This window comes from Lepisma saccharinum, chromosome 3 (genome assembly GCF_977018435.1).
Source record: "Lepisma saccharinum chromosome 3, izLepSacc3.1, whole genome shotgun sequence".
Lineage (NCBI taxonomy): Eukaryota > Metazoa > Arthropoda > Insecta > Zygentoma > Lepismatidae > Lepisma > Lepisma saccharinum.
Window position 1 is genome coordinate 107,798,824 of NC_139231.1, and position 16,897 is coordinate 107,815,720.

At 37.4% G+C, this 16,897-nt stretch overlaps 1 protein-coding gene across 8 annotated transcripts in view; it reads right to left on the reverse strand.

Moving 5' to 3' along the window:
• Positions 1-961: 961 nt before the first annotated feature.
• Positions 962-16,897, reverse strand: part of LOC145985288 (uncharacterized) — a 59,424-nt gene continuing 43,488 nt past the window's right edge. For all 8 annotated transcript variants that reach the window (XM_083119118.1, XM_083119123.1, XM_083119121.1 and 5 more), the window contains one exon: positions 962-4,836. In XM_083119118.1, the coding sequence (XP_082975244.1) occupies positions 4,027-4,836 (810 nt within the window). In that variant the 3' untranslated portion in view covers positions 962-4,026. The remainder of the gene's footprint in view (positions 4,837-16,897) is intronic.

Sequence of the window (16,897 nt, forward strand, 5' to 3'; positions counted from 1 at the left end):
GAAGAAAATGTGTGTTTTGAAGACATCAATTGACTATTTGTGTACAAAATTTCATAATGAGACGGCAATGGGTTCCTATGGAAATTATTTTTTTTGTATTGTAATGTGTGAGGAAATTTGCTAAATTTCTTGACTTCCATGTTAAAACCATAACCTAAGTTGAATGGTTGATGTTAAATCTTCGTATTAGTTTATATTTTTTGGACTACAAATAATATTAAAATTTGTAATATTTATCACTTTTAGTATCTGGTAATCGAATTAAAATATATATATATATTTCTTTACATTTTAGAATAGCATACAAATACAACGTCTTAAAATTGAAAAAATACGTAATATTCATAATAAACTAAACAACTAATTTTATTAAACTAATGTGTGGTCTGATTCATAACAATTAATTTAAATTATAATTCACATTAAAAGCATCACTTTAAGAGTATAAAACACAGCTACTCCACTATTACTTATTGCAGTGGTGATGTTCACTTGGGTATACCGAGTCTAGCAGTGATAGATCAGTTGCTTTCACATCTCTAATCTGAGAATTTATTGTCTTGTCGAAGGAACATTTCATAAACGACAATCTTTTCACGTGCTTCTCACCCTCTTCTACCATAAGCTGGCTGACTGACTGAAAGGTGCTACTCAGCAGTTTTTTCAACAACCTGAAGGGATTCAGGTAGACCGCCACCAAAAGAAAACAGACAATTTCCGTTTCTACCTCCCCAACTTCAACTCACCGGCCGCTGCAAATGTTGTAAGGTTGTTAACAAATTACAATATTCAAGCCACAAATTTTATTGAAACAAGGATAAAATCCATTAATTTATATGTGTGTGTGTGTTTGCGCTTATGCAGAAAACAAGGACGATGCATTAAAGATTACAGACGATCAGTTGCTGTCCAAGTTCCAAGGTCAGCAATTATCACTGTAAACCATCAAGAGATACTTGTTCCTTTTCTGTTATTGTAAAACTGACTGGAATACTTCACATATTTTATCTCTCATCAATCATTATGTTGTGTTTAGAGGCATGATATAAATACTTTATTGTTAAAATGTCTGTAAAGGGGATCTCAGACCAAAACAAGTGAGAGGTGACAAGCGACAGCAAATAGTCCAAAAATTATACAATAGACTAATATGAAGATTTCAACAAAAACCACTCAACTTAAGGTTTTAATTAATTTCACACTGAAGTGACAAACAACAAGCAACATGGGTCCCTTCAGTCTATAAAGAAGCATTCGCAGTGCATACACGAACAACAGACCGAAGCGACATGATGCACTTTTCTGAAAAAAGACACAGTCCGAGCAACAGGAAAGGGACAAGCAAAATTTGTTGCTTGTTGCATGTCACTTTGGTCTGAAAGCTCCTCAAATGTTAATATCATACTTTTATATACCATGTTGCATTTTTATAAAATATGTACCAATACATTGTTATTAAAAGTGATAAAATATTACAAATTTTCATATTATTTGTAGTCCAAAAATTATACAATAGACTAATATGAAGATTTCAACATCAACCAGGGTTTTAACATGGAAGTCATGAAATTTAGCAAATTTCCGCACACATTACAATACAAAAAAATAATTTACATAGGAACCCACTGTCATCCCATTATGAATTTTGCACACAAATAGTCAATTGATGTCTTCAAAACATATATTTTTTTCAAAGAAATAAAAAATGGTGTTTTTGAGATATTCAAGAAACCTTTTTTTTCGAGTTTGTTAAAAATTACAAATTTCAAATAGCACAGTTTTGCATTTCAAATTTAAGTCCATTAAAAGCAAAAGAGAATGACTCCAATTTGAGCTCTGTACGTCAAATAGTTTTTGATCTACAGCTGTTTAAAGATTTTGAAATGTCGTCAAATTTTGGGATTTTTGCTTTTTTGAAAGTTAATAACTAGAAAACTAAGTGTCAAAAAAATATGAAATTTGGCAGTTTTCTCAACTTTACTGGTATTACCATTGCACCAAAAATTATCAATTTCTGAGGTGTCAAGGTTCAGACCTTGGTTGATTTGACATGGAATGAATGACCCATACATAAACAAGTTATTGCAGCAATTAACATTTTTCTGTACTATCGTATTTGCAAAAAAATCAAAGTCCCTACTGATTCAGCCAATAAGGGTATATAATTTTACTAACATTAAATTTAACAAAATATAAAATTTCACTGACACATTAGACATAGCACCAGTTAATAAATAGACAGTATTAAATATGTACACATATCACTGCTGCTAATTTTACGGATGCAATATTTCCATAAATGTTCTTTCGTTTGGCATATTTCCTAAGAATATAGAAGCACAATTAATATATATTGATGGATTAATACATTTCTCAATAATTAATTCGCATCCTCTAATTTCATTTTTCGATGAAGCGAGGGGTATCACTCAGGATAACCAGTTTGTTACGTTATTGGTTATCCCTATCAGTGTTTAATTCTCTTACACAATTATTGCTAAAATTCTCATCATGTAGTTTAAATAAATCCAGGATACAAGTTTTCTTTTTCTGAACACAAGATCAGATTTTTTATTACAATGGTTATTAAATCATTCAAGTTCCACTTTAAACATTTGACATTTTAAATTGTTGTTTTTCTGACTGGTATATCAATGCTTAACTAAACACTGCAAGGAAGAACCATTATGAAATTTTGGCACCAATACTGGTTAACTGATTAAAAACCCATCCAATACAAAATCACAAAACATTTGAACACATGAAGGAATGAAGAATACAGCCATCTCCTTCATGAATGATGCTGTCTGTAAAAACTGTTCATTTTGAAATTAACCAACAAACTAAGGTAAACTATCAGTTCCATTTTACAAGCAGTATTGTGACGTTTATTCTTACTAGAAATGACACGGTGATACCTCATACAAACTAGTACATAATAATCAAATAAATAAATATTTATAATAATATAACTTATGTGAGCTTGAAATTATAAAAATTCAAAAGAGCTACAATGTTGTATTTTAGAGACTAAGAAAAATTGAAGTTGGAATGAAAAGAATGCACAAATGGTTTGCACCAACCACAGCGCCAATTAATGATGGACATCACCAAAACACCAATTCAATACACATTATTTAAAAATAATTTCTTTGGGATAATTCATTTTTAGTTTCTTAACATACTTATCACAGTATTATAAATACTTATCACAGCTGAATATATACGTATCATGCCATGAGCTGATGATGTGTTCAATTTCTCAATCCATTGTAACAAAATTAGATATTCATATTTTGGAAAATAACTGACTATTCCACAACGTTGGTTTTGTTACTCTATTTATTTCAGTGGCCACTGCCATCATCCTCATTGGAACTTGCTGCCCTGTTGATTGGCATGCTTCTGTTGGTTTCAGTTCTTTTATTGCTGCTAGGCAGATGACAACAACACACCTAGTGGCAATCGAAGAACTAAAAACAACAGAAGCACACCAAGCAACAGTGCAGCAAGTTCAAATGAGGATAGTGGCAGTGGCCAACAAAACAGACAGAACAAAAAACAGCTTCGTGGAAAAGTGATTACTAAGTTTCTCTGTATTTATTTAAAACTACATATACTTGAATCTCTATATGAGCAACACTTTTTTTACTTTATAAACAATCACTAAATTATATTATTTAGTACAAAATTATGTGCAGAAATAACCATTGTGCTAAAATTAAAGACAAATATTATGTGAAAAACAACAAATTTTATTGACTCACATATTGTGAAAAATTATATTGGGCACTCGCTAGAGCTTTGATATAATTTCATTATTGCTTCAAGAACAACATACATGTATGACATTGATTTCCAAGCAGTCATGTACATATAAAGCAGAATGTTTTAAGTGGTAATAAAATATTACTACTTAAATTTGATAAATGAACCAGCACATATACCTATATTGATTCTTGTACCATTTGCAAGGGAGCAACAAGAAAAAAAAAGGAGTGTATCAAGTTAGAACAAAACAAAACATTAATTTTGAGGAACTTTGTGAATGATAACACTGCAATGAAACAGCATTGATTTAGCTGTCAGTTTGTCCATAACAGAGTTGGCAACTATCAGACAATCACAGCTTTCTATGATCTCAGAGCCAGGAACATGGAGGGACTGAACAGGTCCGGAATAGGAGAGTTTCCTCTTGCCTTCAAAATCAAACACTCGAACTTTGTACTGAAACTCCTTGGCTTTCTCGAATGTTGCAACCATCTGAACCATGAAACACCATTTTCCGTCACCCATCACCTCCAGCTTGTGGATGAAAATGCCCCAGTCGAGAACTTCGATGGCTTTCATTTGAAATCTCACTGCCTTGTTACCCATCCAAGAGCGTTCGTACCTCTCCCTCTGGGTGAAGACATCCCTCTGCCTGTCAATGTCCTTGTGCACGATCGTGAAATGATTAATCATCGTCCTCGGGTTCACGACCATCCTGCAATTCTGTGCCGGACAGTTGTACGGCCTGAAGTAACATTGCTGCTCGTGTTGCTGTTTCTTGTCATGCAGACACGTGGTCATGCAACCTTCAACTCTGTACTTGCATGGTAATGGTAGTTTTTGAACCAGAGACTCGGCAACGTAATTCCTCGTGCTTGTGAGTCGCTTCTTACACAGGGGGCACTGAGGGACAATCGGTCTGCAGCTGCTGCATATATGGTGACCCTGTTCGCATTGCATTATGGGTGGTAGCACGACTTCCAAGCAGACAGGGCATTCCAAAATTTTCCAAATGTCTTGTACCTGTTCCGTATTCATGGTTGGATTGTCATCGACCTGTTTATCCTACAAAAAAATATATATATATTTCTTTTGTGTGTGTATTTTTGCTGTTCAGGGTGGCTACTCTAGGACCATGATAAAATTCAAGTATAATTCCTGGTTTTCAAGGCGAATTTTCCAAAAAGGCTACAAGCAAATGTTTTCTCCATTTCAACCTTACGTATTACCACCTCTCGCCACCCACACTTTTTTTACTTTACAAACAATCACTAAATTATATTATTTAGTACAAAATTATGTGCAGAAATAACCCTTGTGCTAAAATTAAAGACAAATATTATGTGAAAAACAACAAATTTTATTGACTCACGATATAAATGGCATGTGAGATTCCAATGTATCCAAAAATTTTAATTAAATTAAATGTTTCATCATCTTCTGTCTGCCAGATATTGTTCTGCAAAGGACACTAACAAAGTAAACTGATTGAGATAATTCTGTTTTATTTGCCAAACAGCTTTTTCTTTCCTCAATAAAAATAAAGAGTAAACTGTGAAGAACGTGCCTCAGAGCATTTATAAATTCAATGGGATTTGGATTAATAAAAGTTGCAATTATTCACATCTACAAAGAAAAAGTCAAGCATAATTCCTGGAGGCAATAATTCATGCAGAATTCCAGGAATTCCTGGTGAGTAGCCACCCTGCTGTTGTAACCCACTTTTCTGCATTGGAGAAGGTGAGGTGGCCTTCCCCTGAGACATCTAAAACTAACAATAAAATATCAATTCAATCAATAAATGCCTAAAACAGTCAATAGAGGATAAACCTTTGTCACACAGACAAAGGCTGAGATTCTTTCAGAAGGTGAATTGTAACTGGACATGATGGGTCTACCAGGGTTGCCAGGTTTATGGATTTTGGGCAGTAGGTAAAAAGTGGGGGTGCGGGGATTGTCTGGGATGAGCATGGATATGGTGAAGGCTGTCTAGCCCTCAGGGGCAGGGTTGGTCCAGGTGGGTGCAGCCCAGTTTTCCCCACGCATTTTTTTCAGAAAAACCTACCAAAAAAACTACTCAAAATGTTGTTTTTTTTTCAGAAAATGTTGTAAATTATTGTTTTAAATAATTGAGAGGTTCTAGAATTGTCAACAGTTTGAGAAAACGTGTAAAATAAAGGCTAAGCCAAGCTTATAATACTCAAAATAATTAATGTGATACCAGTCACAGTGGTTTTTTTTAGGATATTTTTCTCAAATCTAGTTAGAATTTGACTTTTAACAGAAATAATGCGAACATATATGTAAGAAACAAAAAATCAAAAGGGTCTAAAATATTTGGATAAAATATTGAACGAACAAAGCCTATAATTATGAAATGTGGTAGCACTTTAGATATTAGTCACTTCCGTATGTGGGCAAGCCACATAGTTTCACCTGTGACGATCAACTTTTACAATAAATTTTTCCATGTATAAAACGTTACAAAGGAGAATTGAGTATATTGTATTGAAACGTGAAAGTAGAATAAAGTTAACTGTGCTATAATTAAACCAAACACTTTTCAAATGATTCATTTCCTTTCTCAAAATTTAGTATGTGTGCAAATGTTCTGTTTTCTTTCCAATGCCTTGAACTGAGACAGTGTGCCCTCCCTCCCACCAGTTCAGTGCATTGATTGAACGCAATGGGTTGTTTTCCCATGTAGGATAAATGTTATGTGTGGTTAGGAGCTCTATACCCAAGAAGTCTAGCACTCTCATAATCTATCACAATTTATTTTTTTTCAAAATAGAGGGTGTGGGGTACTCAAGTAAATACAATGCATACCTATACTTTCATATTTTGACCATTTTTGACATTTTCAAACCCTTTTTAGACACTACAATTCCAAGCGTTGTGCATAAAACTTTCAGGAGCATTGTGACATACTTGAACTGTAAATTCACAATAAAATTATCGAAACCTAATGCACGATTTAGGAGGAGAATGGGTGGAGTGGATGGGCAAAGATAGACAAGTCATCTATTTATTGACCATTATAACATGTTTCTGCAACTAGAAAACTTTACTGATTGCAATGGTATTACATCAGAGTGAAATTGAACAATGTGTTTCAAGGTGGTGAATGAAAAATTGATTTTCCTCATGTTGCACGCACGCTCTATAGCATGCTCTCTTTTCCCCCAAAACTGTCTACAATGCATTTTCGGAGTATAAGGAAACTAAACTCAATAATTGTAGATAATTCGTCTGTTCGCAATTTTGCAGTAAAACTTCTAAAATTATATTTCATAGTATAGAAGAACTAAAATTAAACAGTGTGACTCAACTGTTAGCATATGCAGATGATGTAAACTTACTGGGGGATGATGTAAATACAATTAAGAATAATGCTAAAATATTTTTCAAAGCAGCTAAAGAGATAGGTTTGGAAGTTAACAAAGAGAAAACTAAATATATGCTTACAGGCCGAAACCAAGTGTTAGGTAATAATCAAAATCTAATTATTGATAACAACTTGTTTGAACCAGTTTCCAAATTCAAGTACTTAGGAGTAATACTAACAAATGAAAATTATATTAAAGAGGAAATAAAAAGCAGGCTTAATTCAGGAAATGCGTGTTACTTTTCTCATCATAAAAACTTTTGTCTTCTAATTTAATATCTAAGAAAGTAAAAGTTAAAATATCCACAACAGTAATTTTGCCTGTAGTATTATATGGATGCAAAACTTGGCCCCTTACATTGAAAGTGTATTTGAAAATAAGATCCTTAGGAAAATATTTGCACCTAAAAGGGATGAGGAGACACGTGAGTGGAGAAGGTTACATAATTTAGAAGTACACAATTTGTATTCATGTTCAGATATTATTAGAATGATTAAATCAAGACAACTTAGGTGGGCAGGTCATGTGGCATGAATGGGAGAGGAAAGAAGAGTTTGCAGGATTCTTGTTGGGAAACCTGATGGTAAGACAAAGATGGAGGGATAATGTTGAGATGGACCTAAAGAAAATTGCTAGGGATAGAAAAGAGTATATAGATCTTGCTCAGGATAGGGACAAATGGAAGGCCTGTGTTGCTGCAGCCATGAACCTTCGGGTTCAAGAAGGCTAGAGTGAGTTAGTTAGGAGAGGAGTGGTGGTAAAATCGCAAACATACATTTTGCCATAAATGTAAAACTTTTGAGTTGCAATTTTTAGAGTTACAAGATAACTTAAAGGGTTGGTGTCATATTGTATTTGAGAAAAAATTGTCACCATGTTTAAAGATGGTAGATGACAGACTGATTTAACATGCCTTGCGAGAGCTTTCGTAGATTAAGAAAACCAAGTCTCAGCTACATTAGGACATTACTTGAGCATTACTCTGTAATATAGTGTGTGGTTTAGGAAGGGTTTAGGAAAGCTGAAATTCATGTCGCAAATAGATACACCCAGAGAATGATTTTATTTTGCATTTGCATTTGTTGAAAGCATTTTAAGATGGTGGATGAAAAATTGATTTTTCATATTCTGAGGTAGCTACAAATTCTGATGCCACTTTCAAATATCTGTCTAAACTACATTTTTGGACATAAAGAATGGAGACTTAAATATTTTGGGGCATTTCTTAAGCTATGGCTTGACAAATAATTTTTTTAACAATATAGTGCATATGTATGTTGGGATCCAAATGGGGGCCAGTAATGTTTTCTCCATGGGAACTGTTAGTTTCATAGCAACCAGATATTTTGGAGATGGATATGGTATTTCATTTGGATGAAACCAGTCAAGACAATCAAATATGTCAGCCTTATAATTTTGGCATAGTTAATACACCGAGGAGATATTTAAACTTGGAACATCCACAAAAATTATGAGAAAACACAACTGTGAACAAACTGTATTCAAGCAGGATTAAAAGTGTGTGTTTAGCTACCGTATGTTTTATAGTAAGTAAAGGTAAAGTTCCCCATGCATATAGCACCGTGCTGTGAAGGCACATTCAGGGGATATGGGGGTAGGGCCAGACATATTCTTGATCTCGGCGATTTTGGAGGTGATGTGATCACAACCAAACTCTAGCTGCCTTTACCCCCCCCCCCCCAGGACCAATTGATTTGAGGATGGGTGAGTTCCAGAGCTGCTTTATGCAGGGACAAGACTGGAATGATGTTAGATCACCCACACCAGGTTCGAACCTGGCTGTTCTGCATGACAGTCAGCCAGCCTGTCCACTTTTTTTTTTACATTTGTAATAAAAGTAATACCCTTAAGCAGTAGTATCCCCCTTCTTCTCTCTATTTTTTTCAATTTTCACACACATCAATTTTCTCTGTATTATCTATTGATTGATTGATTTGCTTTATTTTACTTCGCTTTTTATGCCATGATGAATGAACACTCACAAACATCCATGCCCAGGCCAGGATTCGAACCCAGGACCCCTGGCATCGTAGTGCAATGTGCTTACCATTCCACCACAGGGACCGGCTCTCTGTATTATCATTGGGACAAACACAAACATCCACGTCCGAACAAGGATTCAAACCCGGCACCCCTGACATTGCAGCGTGTTGTGCTAACCACTCTGCCACGGAGGTTGACTAAACCCCCACAGCTATCAAGTATTAGTATAGTATTGCAATGCACAACCCTGGGAACTGATTATAAATCTATTAACTGTTACGCCATCCAGCACGAGTAGAATCAAACTGTTGGTCAAATTTTTCACAACATAGTATTTTAGATAATTTAATCATTTGTTCCGTACTGTGGCTGTGATGTCATGCTTTGGGCTCTGGCTATGGGACATGTGCAGGTTTGAGTCTCCTTGGGAAAATGTAACAGCTTTTCTCATGAGATTTCGGCCTGCGTATGAGACTGGTGAACACTCACCATCATGATTAAATTGAGGAGCTACGAATGAGTAGCATAACCTGGTTATGAAAATCTACGACAACGACTGGGAGTTCGTCGTGCTGACCACACGTCACCGCATAAGAGTAGGATCAGATGGGAGTGCAGCCGGCAGTCGGTAGGTAGGCCTGGGCCCTAAATAGTCTGTTGCGGTACCGGTTATGTATGTTTTTAGTTTAATCATTTCAAGGTGTGAGACCTTGATTGTCAATTCTTAACAATGCTAACAGAAAACATTAAATAGTTTTTTATTCAGTGAACTAAAACAATACAAATTGAATGTTCCAATATATTACTATCAGGGAAAAATGTATTTCATTTTTAAAATATATGTATTTATAAACATAACCTAATAAAACCCAATTTTGCCTGGGTTTAATCTGAAAAAAAAAACCTGCAAAACCCACCCAGGTTGGGTTTTTCCTAACCCTGCTCAGGGGGGCCTTGGGTGTGGATAAAGTCCTGGATTCTGTCGAGGTGTGTGGCTGAAAGGTCGACCGTGGTGGTTTTGTAGGTGAAGGAGTCAGCCAGCTGGCGAGTGGCTTCCGCCAGGTAATCTTGAGAGTTCAAGACCAGTGTAGTGGACCCCTTGTCAGGTGGGAGGATTTTGATGTGGTGGTTCTGGCAGAGATCTTGAAGGGTTTTATCTTGAGAGGGATTCAGGTTGGGTTTGTTGTGGCGGTTGTCAAGAAATGAGCTGTCAGCGATGGTGGAAATTATGGCAGTGATGTATCTTTCCAGGGGGTGGTTGGTGGGCAGGGGTAGGAGGGTCTTGGGAGGATGGTGGGCAAAATTAGAGGCGACTTGGGTGGGTTTTATTAGTCGTGGTCTGGAGGGAGGTTATTTTGCCCAGAAGTGTTGCCATCTGAGGCGTCTGGCAAAGGTGTGGATATCGAAGAGGAGACAGAATTGGTTGTGGGGGAGGTGAGGCCTTTGGATAGAATATCAATTTCGGCAGGGGTGAGATTGTGGTTGGACAAATTTAGTAGTTTGGTTGTTTTGGGGTAGGTTAGGGTCGTCGGTGAGCATGGGTCTGGTGGGAGTGAGTTTGTCCGTGGACTGGTTGTTTTCCAAGGTGTGAGAATTGTCGATGCCGCTTTGGTGTTTAGGGGTTTTTGTAGTGGTGCTGGAGGAGGGGGTAATGGCAAGGGAAGGTCAGGCAGTAGAGGGCATGTGGATTTGGGAGTGAATTGCGTGGGAGTCGAAGGGGGAGAGTGAAGCCAGCCTGAAAAGCCTGGCAGCAGAAGTTGGACAGTTTGTGTAGGTGTTTGTTGCTAAGGTCGTTTGAGATAGAATGGGCTGCATGCCAGAAAGATTCAATTTTTGGTAGCAGTCACCTGGGGTCAACAAAAGGATTTTTGTTAGGGATTGGATGGACAAGGACAGTTCCTTGGTGTAATTAAGCTGGGATCGGTACATGGCGTGGGTTAGCTCAATAGCTCGATAGTGGGAAGATTGTGGGTTTAATACTTGGGTGCATAGTGGAAAAAGGCAGTTTGGGTGTGAGGCTTTTAGGTGTTAGGCCCAATATCAAGCATGAATGCAGGAAACGTGCATGGGACATGGCTTTGGCGTGGGAAACAATGAAGTTCAACTGAACCACCCACGATCCCTCATTGTAGACCCATCTAGCTCACCTTGTCCTCACGTGCAACAATTTCTCTTTCGAGGACAAGCATTATCATACAATCCGGGGAACAGCCATGGGTACCAGAAGGGCCCCATCCTATGCCAACCTTTTCATGGGCAAACTTGAAAAAGAGTCCCTGGAGACCCAATCCCTCAAACCTCTCCTCTAGCTCCATTTCATCAATTACATCTTCATGCTCTGGACACATGGAGAACCTTCCCTGACCACCTTCCTAGACCAACTAAACCACTTCAGCTCCATCAAGTTCCCCTGGACCCACTCCACCAACCAAATCACCTTCCTGGATGTACACATGAAGGAAGGACATCTGGAAACCTCAATCCACATTAAACCTACAACCATATGCAATACCTACACTTCTCCAGCTCCCATCCGCTCCACACCAAGAAAGCCATCCCATTCTCCCTGGCCTTCAGAGATCAACACCTCACCCACCTCCCGACAGAACTATAACCTCCGCCTACACCAAGCCTTGACCAACCATGGATATCCTACCACCCTGGTTACCAAACAAATATTCTGAGCTGCTTCATGCACTGCCACCAAGAAACCTGCCACCAATCCCCCTGCACTTGTCACCCAATATCGCCCCCACCTCAACAAAATCACACACACTCTACGTTCCCTCCTTCCCATCCTGAACAGTGATCCTGACACCAGAAATATCTTCACCAACAAGCCCCGAGTGGTTTTCAAACACCCTCCCAATCTCCAAAACATTCTGGCCCATCACAATCCACCTACTCACAATCAACTCGCAACTGCCCACAAATGCAACCGCCCAAGGTGCAAATACCTCATTATGCTTGCAAGGTGAAGCACCCGAAAATTTAAATTACTGTCTGATGTTTTAAAATTTCTTTAAAACAATTGCCATGATGATTAAAAAAAAGCAAGTTGGTTATTTGCAGCAAAAATATTAAAGATGACGGAAATATCATACACCTGCTTTCCCTAAGTCTATTTGAGATTGATTGCCTGATATTGGGTTATTTTACGTCACTTTTGACTAATCATGGCAAAGAGGGTGATATTATGAAATTGGTGAAGTGACACTCACAAAAAACAATCAATCATCCCCAGACTGGGATTCGAAGCCGGGACTCCTGGCATTGTGGCATGCTGTGGTAACACTCCACCACAATGGTCCGCTAATAGGTCTACCTGAATTGAAATTGGTATATTTTGGAAATCTCGCACAACAGGAGAGTGCTACAAGTACAGACTTTTACAAGAAAGTTATGTTTTATTTGGTACAATAATACAGAATATTTTACAAAGATACTCTTATCGCAATATTTGCGTGCCTAAAAGGGGAGTGGTGTGGATAAAAAAACCTTTGGTCCAGTAAAAAGAATGTCAAAGGCAGGAATATATGGCAACAGATGGCTGCCTACTAAAAAATACATAGCCCATATCCCCTTTCGAAAGTCCTTTGTACGCCACTGTAAGTAGAGCTTTGTTTTTAAACTCACATTATTCACAGGAAGGGTAATCAGGACTGGGGATTTGCAGTTTAAAGTTGGATCCAAACAACTTGTACCTCAACCTTGCATCAAACCTGGGACCCTTTAATTACAAGGATACGACCTTCCCACTATGCTATCCATCAAAGAAAGAAAAACGAAAACTGTCCCACAACTTGTCACAAGACATGGGCTGTTCCATTTGGAACAAAGAAGAGTAGGAGAAAGGTTTGTTCCACTTTTTGATAGGGGAGGAAGTGTGATAATTTGCATTGATATTCATAACCTTTTGATTACCAAGCCCATTTTGCCAGGTAAGCTCCCTGGTACCGGGCCAATTTTAAGCAAAATTCAGAGTTTCATTTAGATCACTGTAGATCGGAGGCCAATTGCCCTAGACAGACAAATGATATATTGTTATACGCGGAATGAACCATAGATTCGGACTACATACAATTTATGCACATTGAGTGTATATATGGATGCGGGGGAGGGGAGGAACCGGAAAATTCCAAAATTTCTGAAGAAAAATGACCCTCCGCCCCTGCACAACAAAGTACAGGACATTGTCAAAATACACATGGAAATGATCGCTGGCATGTCTGGAACAAGAAAATAATTGCACTATTAACATACGAGCAATAGAACACGCCTTGTACCCCCCAAACGACATGTCTATGCGCCACTGACTCAGTTTCAAAGGAAGCCGCCATTTTCCCACCATATCTTCCCTCTTATGGAAGAACAACAAGATGTGCAAGAGTCTTTACGTGTTAACAATAATATAAAAGAAGAAAATCGCAATTCCAGCAAAAAATAGTGACATTATGATGTGAAAACTACGAACATGACAAGGTATCTTTTAAAAGATAGGTGGTACCCCAGGGGTTAACATTTTAAAACTTTTTTTCTTGATAATGGGACGAGGCCCCAAACTTTTTTCATTTGCATTTGCATATTCAGCTACAAGATGGCATACTTAGATTATTTTTTGCTTGATGCTGTTTTGAGATACGTCTAAATCTAAAGTTGTGGATTTCGCATTTTTTGAGTATTCAAAGGGTTATAATATCTGCTAACAGCATCAATATTCAAGTAATGTGCTATATCAGGTGGTTTGGCCTAATAGTGAGCTTCAATGCCCAGTAAACAAATCTTTGGAGTACTGTTCCTTAACCAAGATATTAAGGGCCGAAAACAGAACAACTGCATTTTGGACCCTCTTTGTTCCCGCATAACAATGAAAAGCAACAATGTCCCAACAACAAAAAAATTGAATGTATATAAGCAACCAGTCTTATATTAACAGTATATCAAAACAAAAGTTTGGGATGATGTTGATTTCCAAAGATACAGCACTCCAAACTTACCCATGTTTCACTTTTCATGAAAAATGAGCAGTCTGACCTTGAAATTTGACAATTTCTACAGAGAAGGGAAACATTTAAGGTCTCAAAATTGCAAAATATTCATTTCTCATGGTCTACTTCAACATATAAAAATATCAAGCCAATCCAAAAATACAATTATCTCACTTTGTTTGAATTTCAAAATAATGGCTCTTAATTATTCTATTCAATTTCCTGTTAAATTGCAACTATTATGTGATAAAGGAAAACTAGGCACTCTTAACTGCAAAAACATGCATCTGCAACTTAAGCTGCATCAATTTTATAAAGAGAAGCTGACAAAGTAAAGATTGCTTGTATCCTCCATCTGGCTACATTCATGAGATTTGATTGCTAGATGCCATGATTTTTAGTGTTTGTGAAGAAAATTCATGTAATATTCATATGCAATTCTTGGTGACATAAATTCCTGCATAATTTCAGCAATTCAAGGAATTCCCAGTAAAGAGGAATAAAACAAAATCGTCAATTAAGGTAAGAATAAATGCTGATTACCCTCAGTGACATCTAAAATTACAGCATCAACCTGGAGGCATCTAAGCAGTACACCTTAATTAACATAGGCCTTGACAGCCCAAAATAAGGTCATCTGCCCTCAAAAGAGATGGTCATTATTCAAGAGGAAGTCACCATTCCAACAATGTGCATCACTGGTGAAGCTCATTAAACGATCAAGACTTATGCAATAAAAGGTTCTGTGTTCAAGTCAATGGTCTGGGTATGAGCTGTCTTTGCGAGCTCATCAATGTTAACCTAATCATTATTCATCCTTATCATCCGCCGAAGAAGCAGCAAAATGTCATAAAATAACAAAAATACACATAAAATACAGTGTGTACATAAACTCTGGACCCACTTTGAAAAATTTATTGTAGACAAAATGTTAGCACTATTCAGTAACAAAGTAGATTATTTTAAAGAGTAAGTTTAATTTTTTTTTTTTGTATTGCAGGTGTTTTTAGTGGTTCCATTTTCTGCCGCTAGAGAGTGCCAGATTCATCATGGTGCTTTCTCAAACTGAGAAGGCCTTTCAAAAAGTGCTACAGATGTCCAATGGAAATTTAGTACTATGGGAAAGAACCTCCTATCAGAAAGGCGATCCTCAATTGGTATAGAAAATTTGTTAACACTGGGTGCCTGTGTGCGAAGAAAGGAGGTGGTAAACCAGGCATGAGTGAAGGTGACATTGAATGAGTGAGAGAAGCATTTAAGAGAAGTTCCACGAAATCTACATGCAGAGCTGGGTATGCCAACAATGACTGTATGGAAGATTTTACGTCAAAAGTTGAGCATGAAACCATATAGAGTTCAGTTAATGCAAAAGTTATATCCCCAAGATAAAGACAGGCGATTTGATTTTTGCTGTGCATTGCAACAAAAAGATGGTGATTTTGTGAATACGCTAATTTTTAGTGACGAGGCTACATTTCATGCAAGTGGGAAGGTGAATAGGCAAGATTATAGAATTTGGGGACTGGAAAAACCATATGCCATCGGGGAACATGAGCGAGAATAACCAAAGGTTAACGTTTTTTGTGCTTTGTCTCGCCAAAAATTGTATGGCCCTTTCTTTTTTCCAGAACCAACTGTAACTGGGCAGTCGTTTCTTGAAATGTTACAGAATTGGTTAACACCGCTGTTGAACAATGATTCAGAAAACTATGTGCTACCAGGTGTGCCGGTTAATAATTCTTAATTGATCCGAAAGAAAACAAGTGTATCTGGGGAGAAAGGTAACAAATGCTTCATTCAAAGTATGCGCCATCGATAGCTATACATTGTGCCCATCTGTCCGTCAAATTGTGGATGCCTTCCAGAAAAATCATTCACATTTTGAGGTGATCCAGTCAGCAAGCCATTGTTCGACATCTTCGTAATTGTTGAAGTGTTGCTGGGAAAGTGAGTGAGACATCGATGAAAACAAGTGGTAGTCCGAAGGGGCTAAGTCTAGTGAGTATGGCGGGTGGGGCAAGAATTCCCAGCCAAGTGCAGAAATGGTGTGTCTGACGCCTTTCGCTGTGTGTGATGAGGCGTTGTCGTCTTATGTTATAAACACTTGTTATAAACATAGCATTTTAAAAAGTTATTGTACTTACATTTTCACACATTAGAAGAACAACCAACATGTGGATGACTTTCAACTTTTATGATTTCAAACAAATGAACATCACGTGCATGAGTCAAGTATCCAAGCCTGCAACATCGCATGCTCCAGGCTGGGGTCTCGATTGCAGGTTTACTTGGAGCTTTCGAGCTGCACTACGAGACGTCACTTCTGACAAGACCAAACTTCAAGACTGCTTTTTGGACCTTTCAGACAGAGCAAACATTTTGCTTTTGCCAAAGAACTCAAATTTTGTGAAAATGCTCATAATTTGAACACCATGAATCAATCCTGAAGACACTCACTGGACACACAGCATGTACTGGCCCCTTCCATGAATTTCTGGCACCTAATTTCAGTGTGATCAGAGAACTAAGTTGGAACTCTATTTTTGGCTTTTGCAGGCTTTGACAGAAAATTCTTGTGGTATAATGAATTGGCAAAGTTATTCCTCAGAGAAACAGTTTGGGATTCAAGGTCCTAAGACAAATGATCACTACTGGTTAGCAAATGAATGGACACTTGCCAAGGAATTTAACATAAGTAGATTTGAAAGAAACAATAACAAAAATTGTTGTACAGAGGTTCTTGAA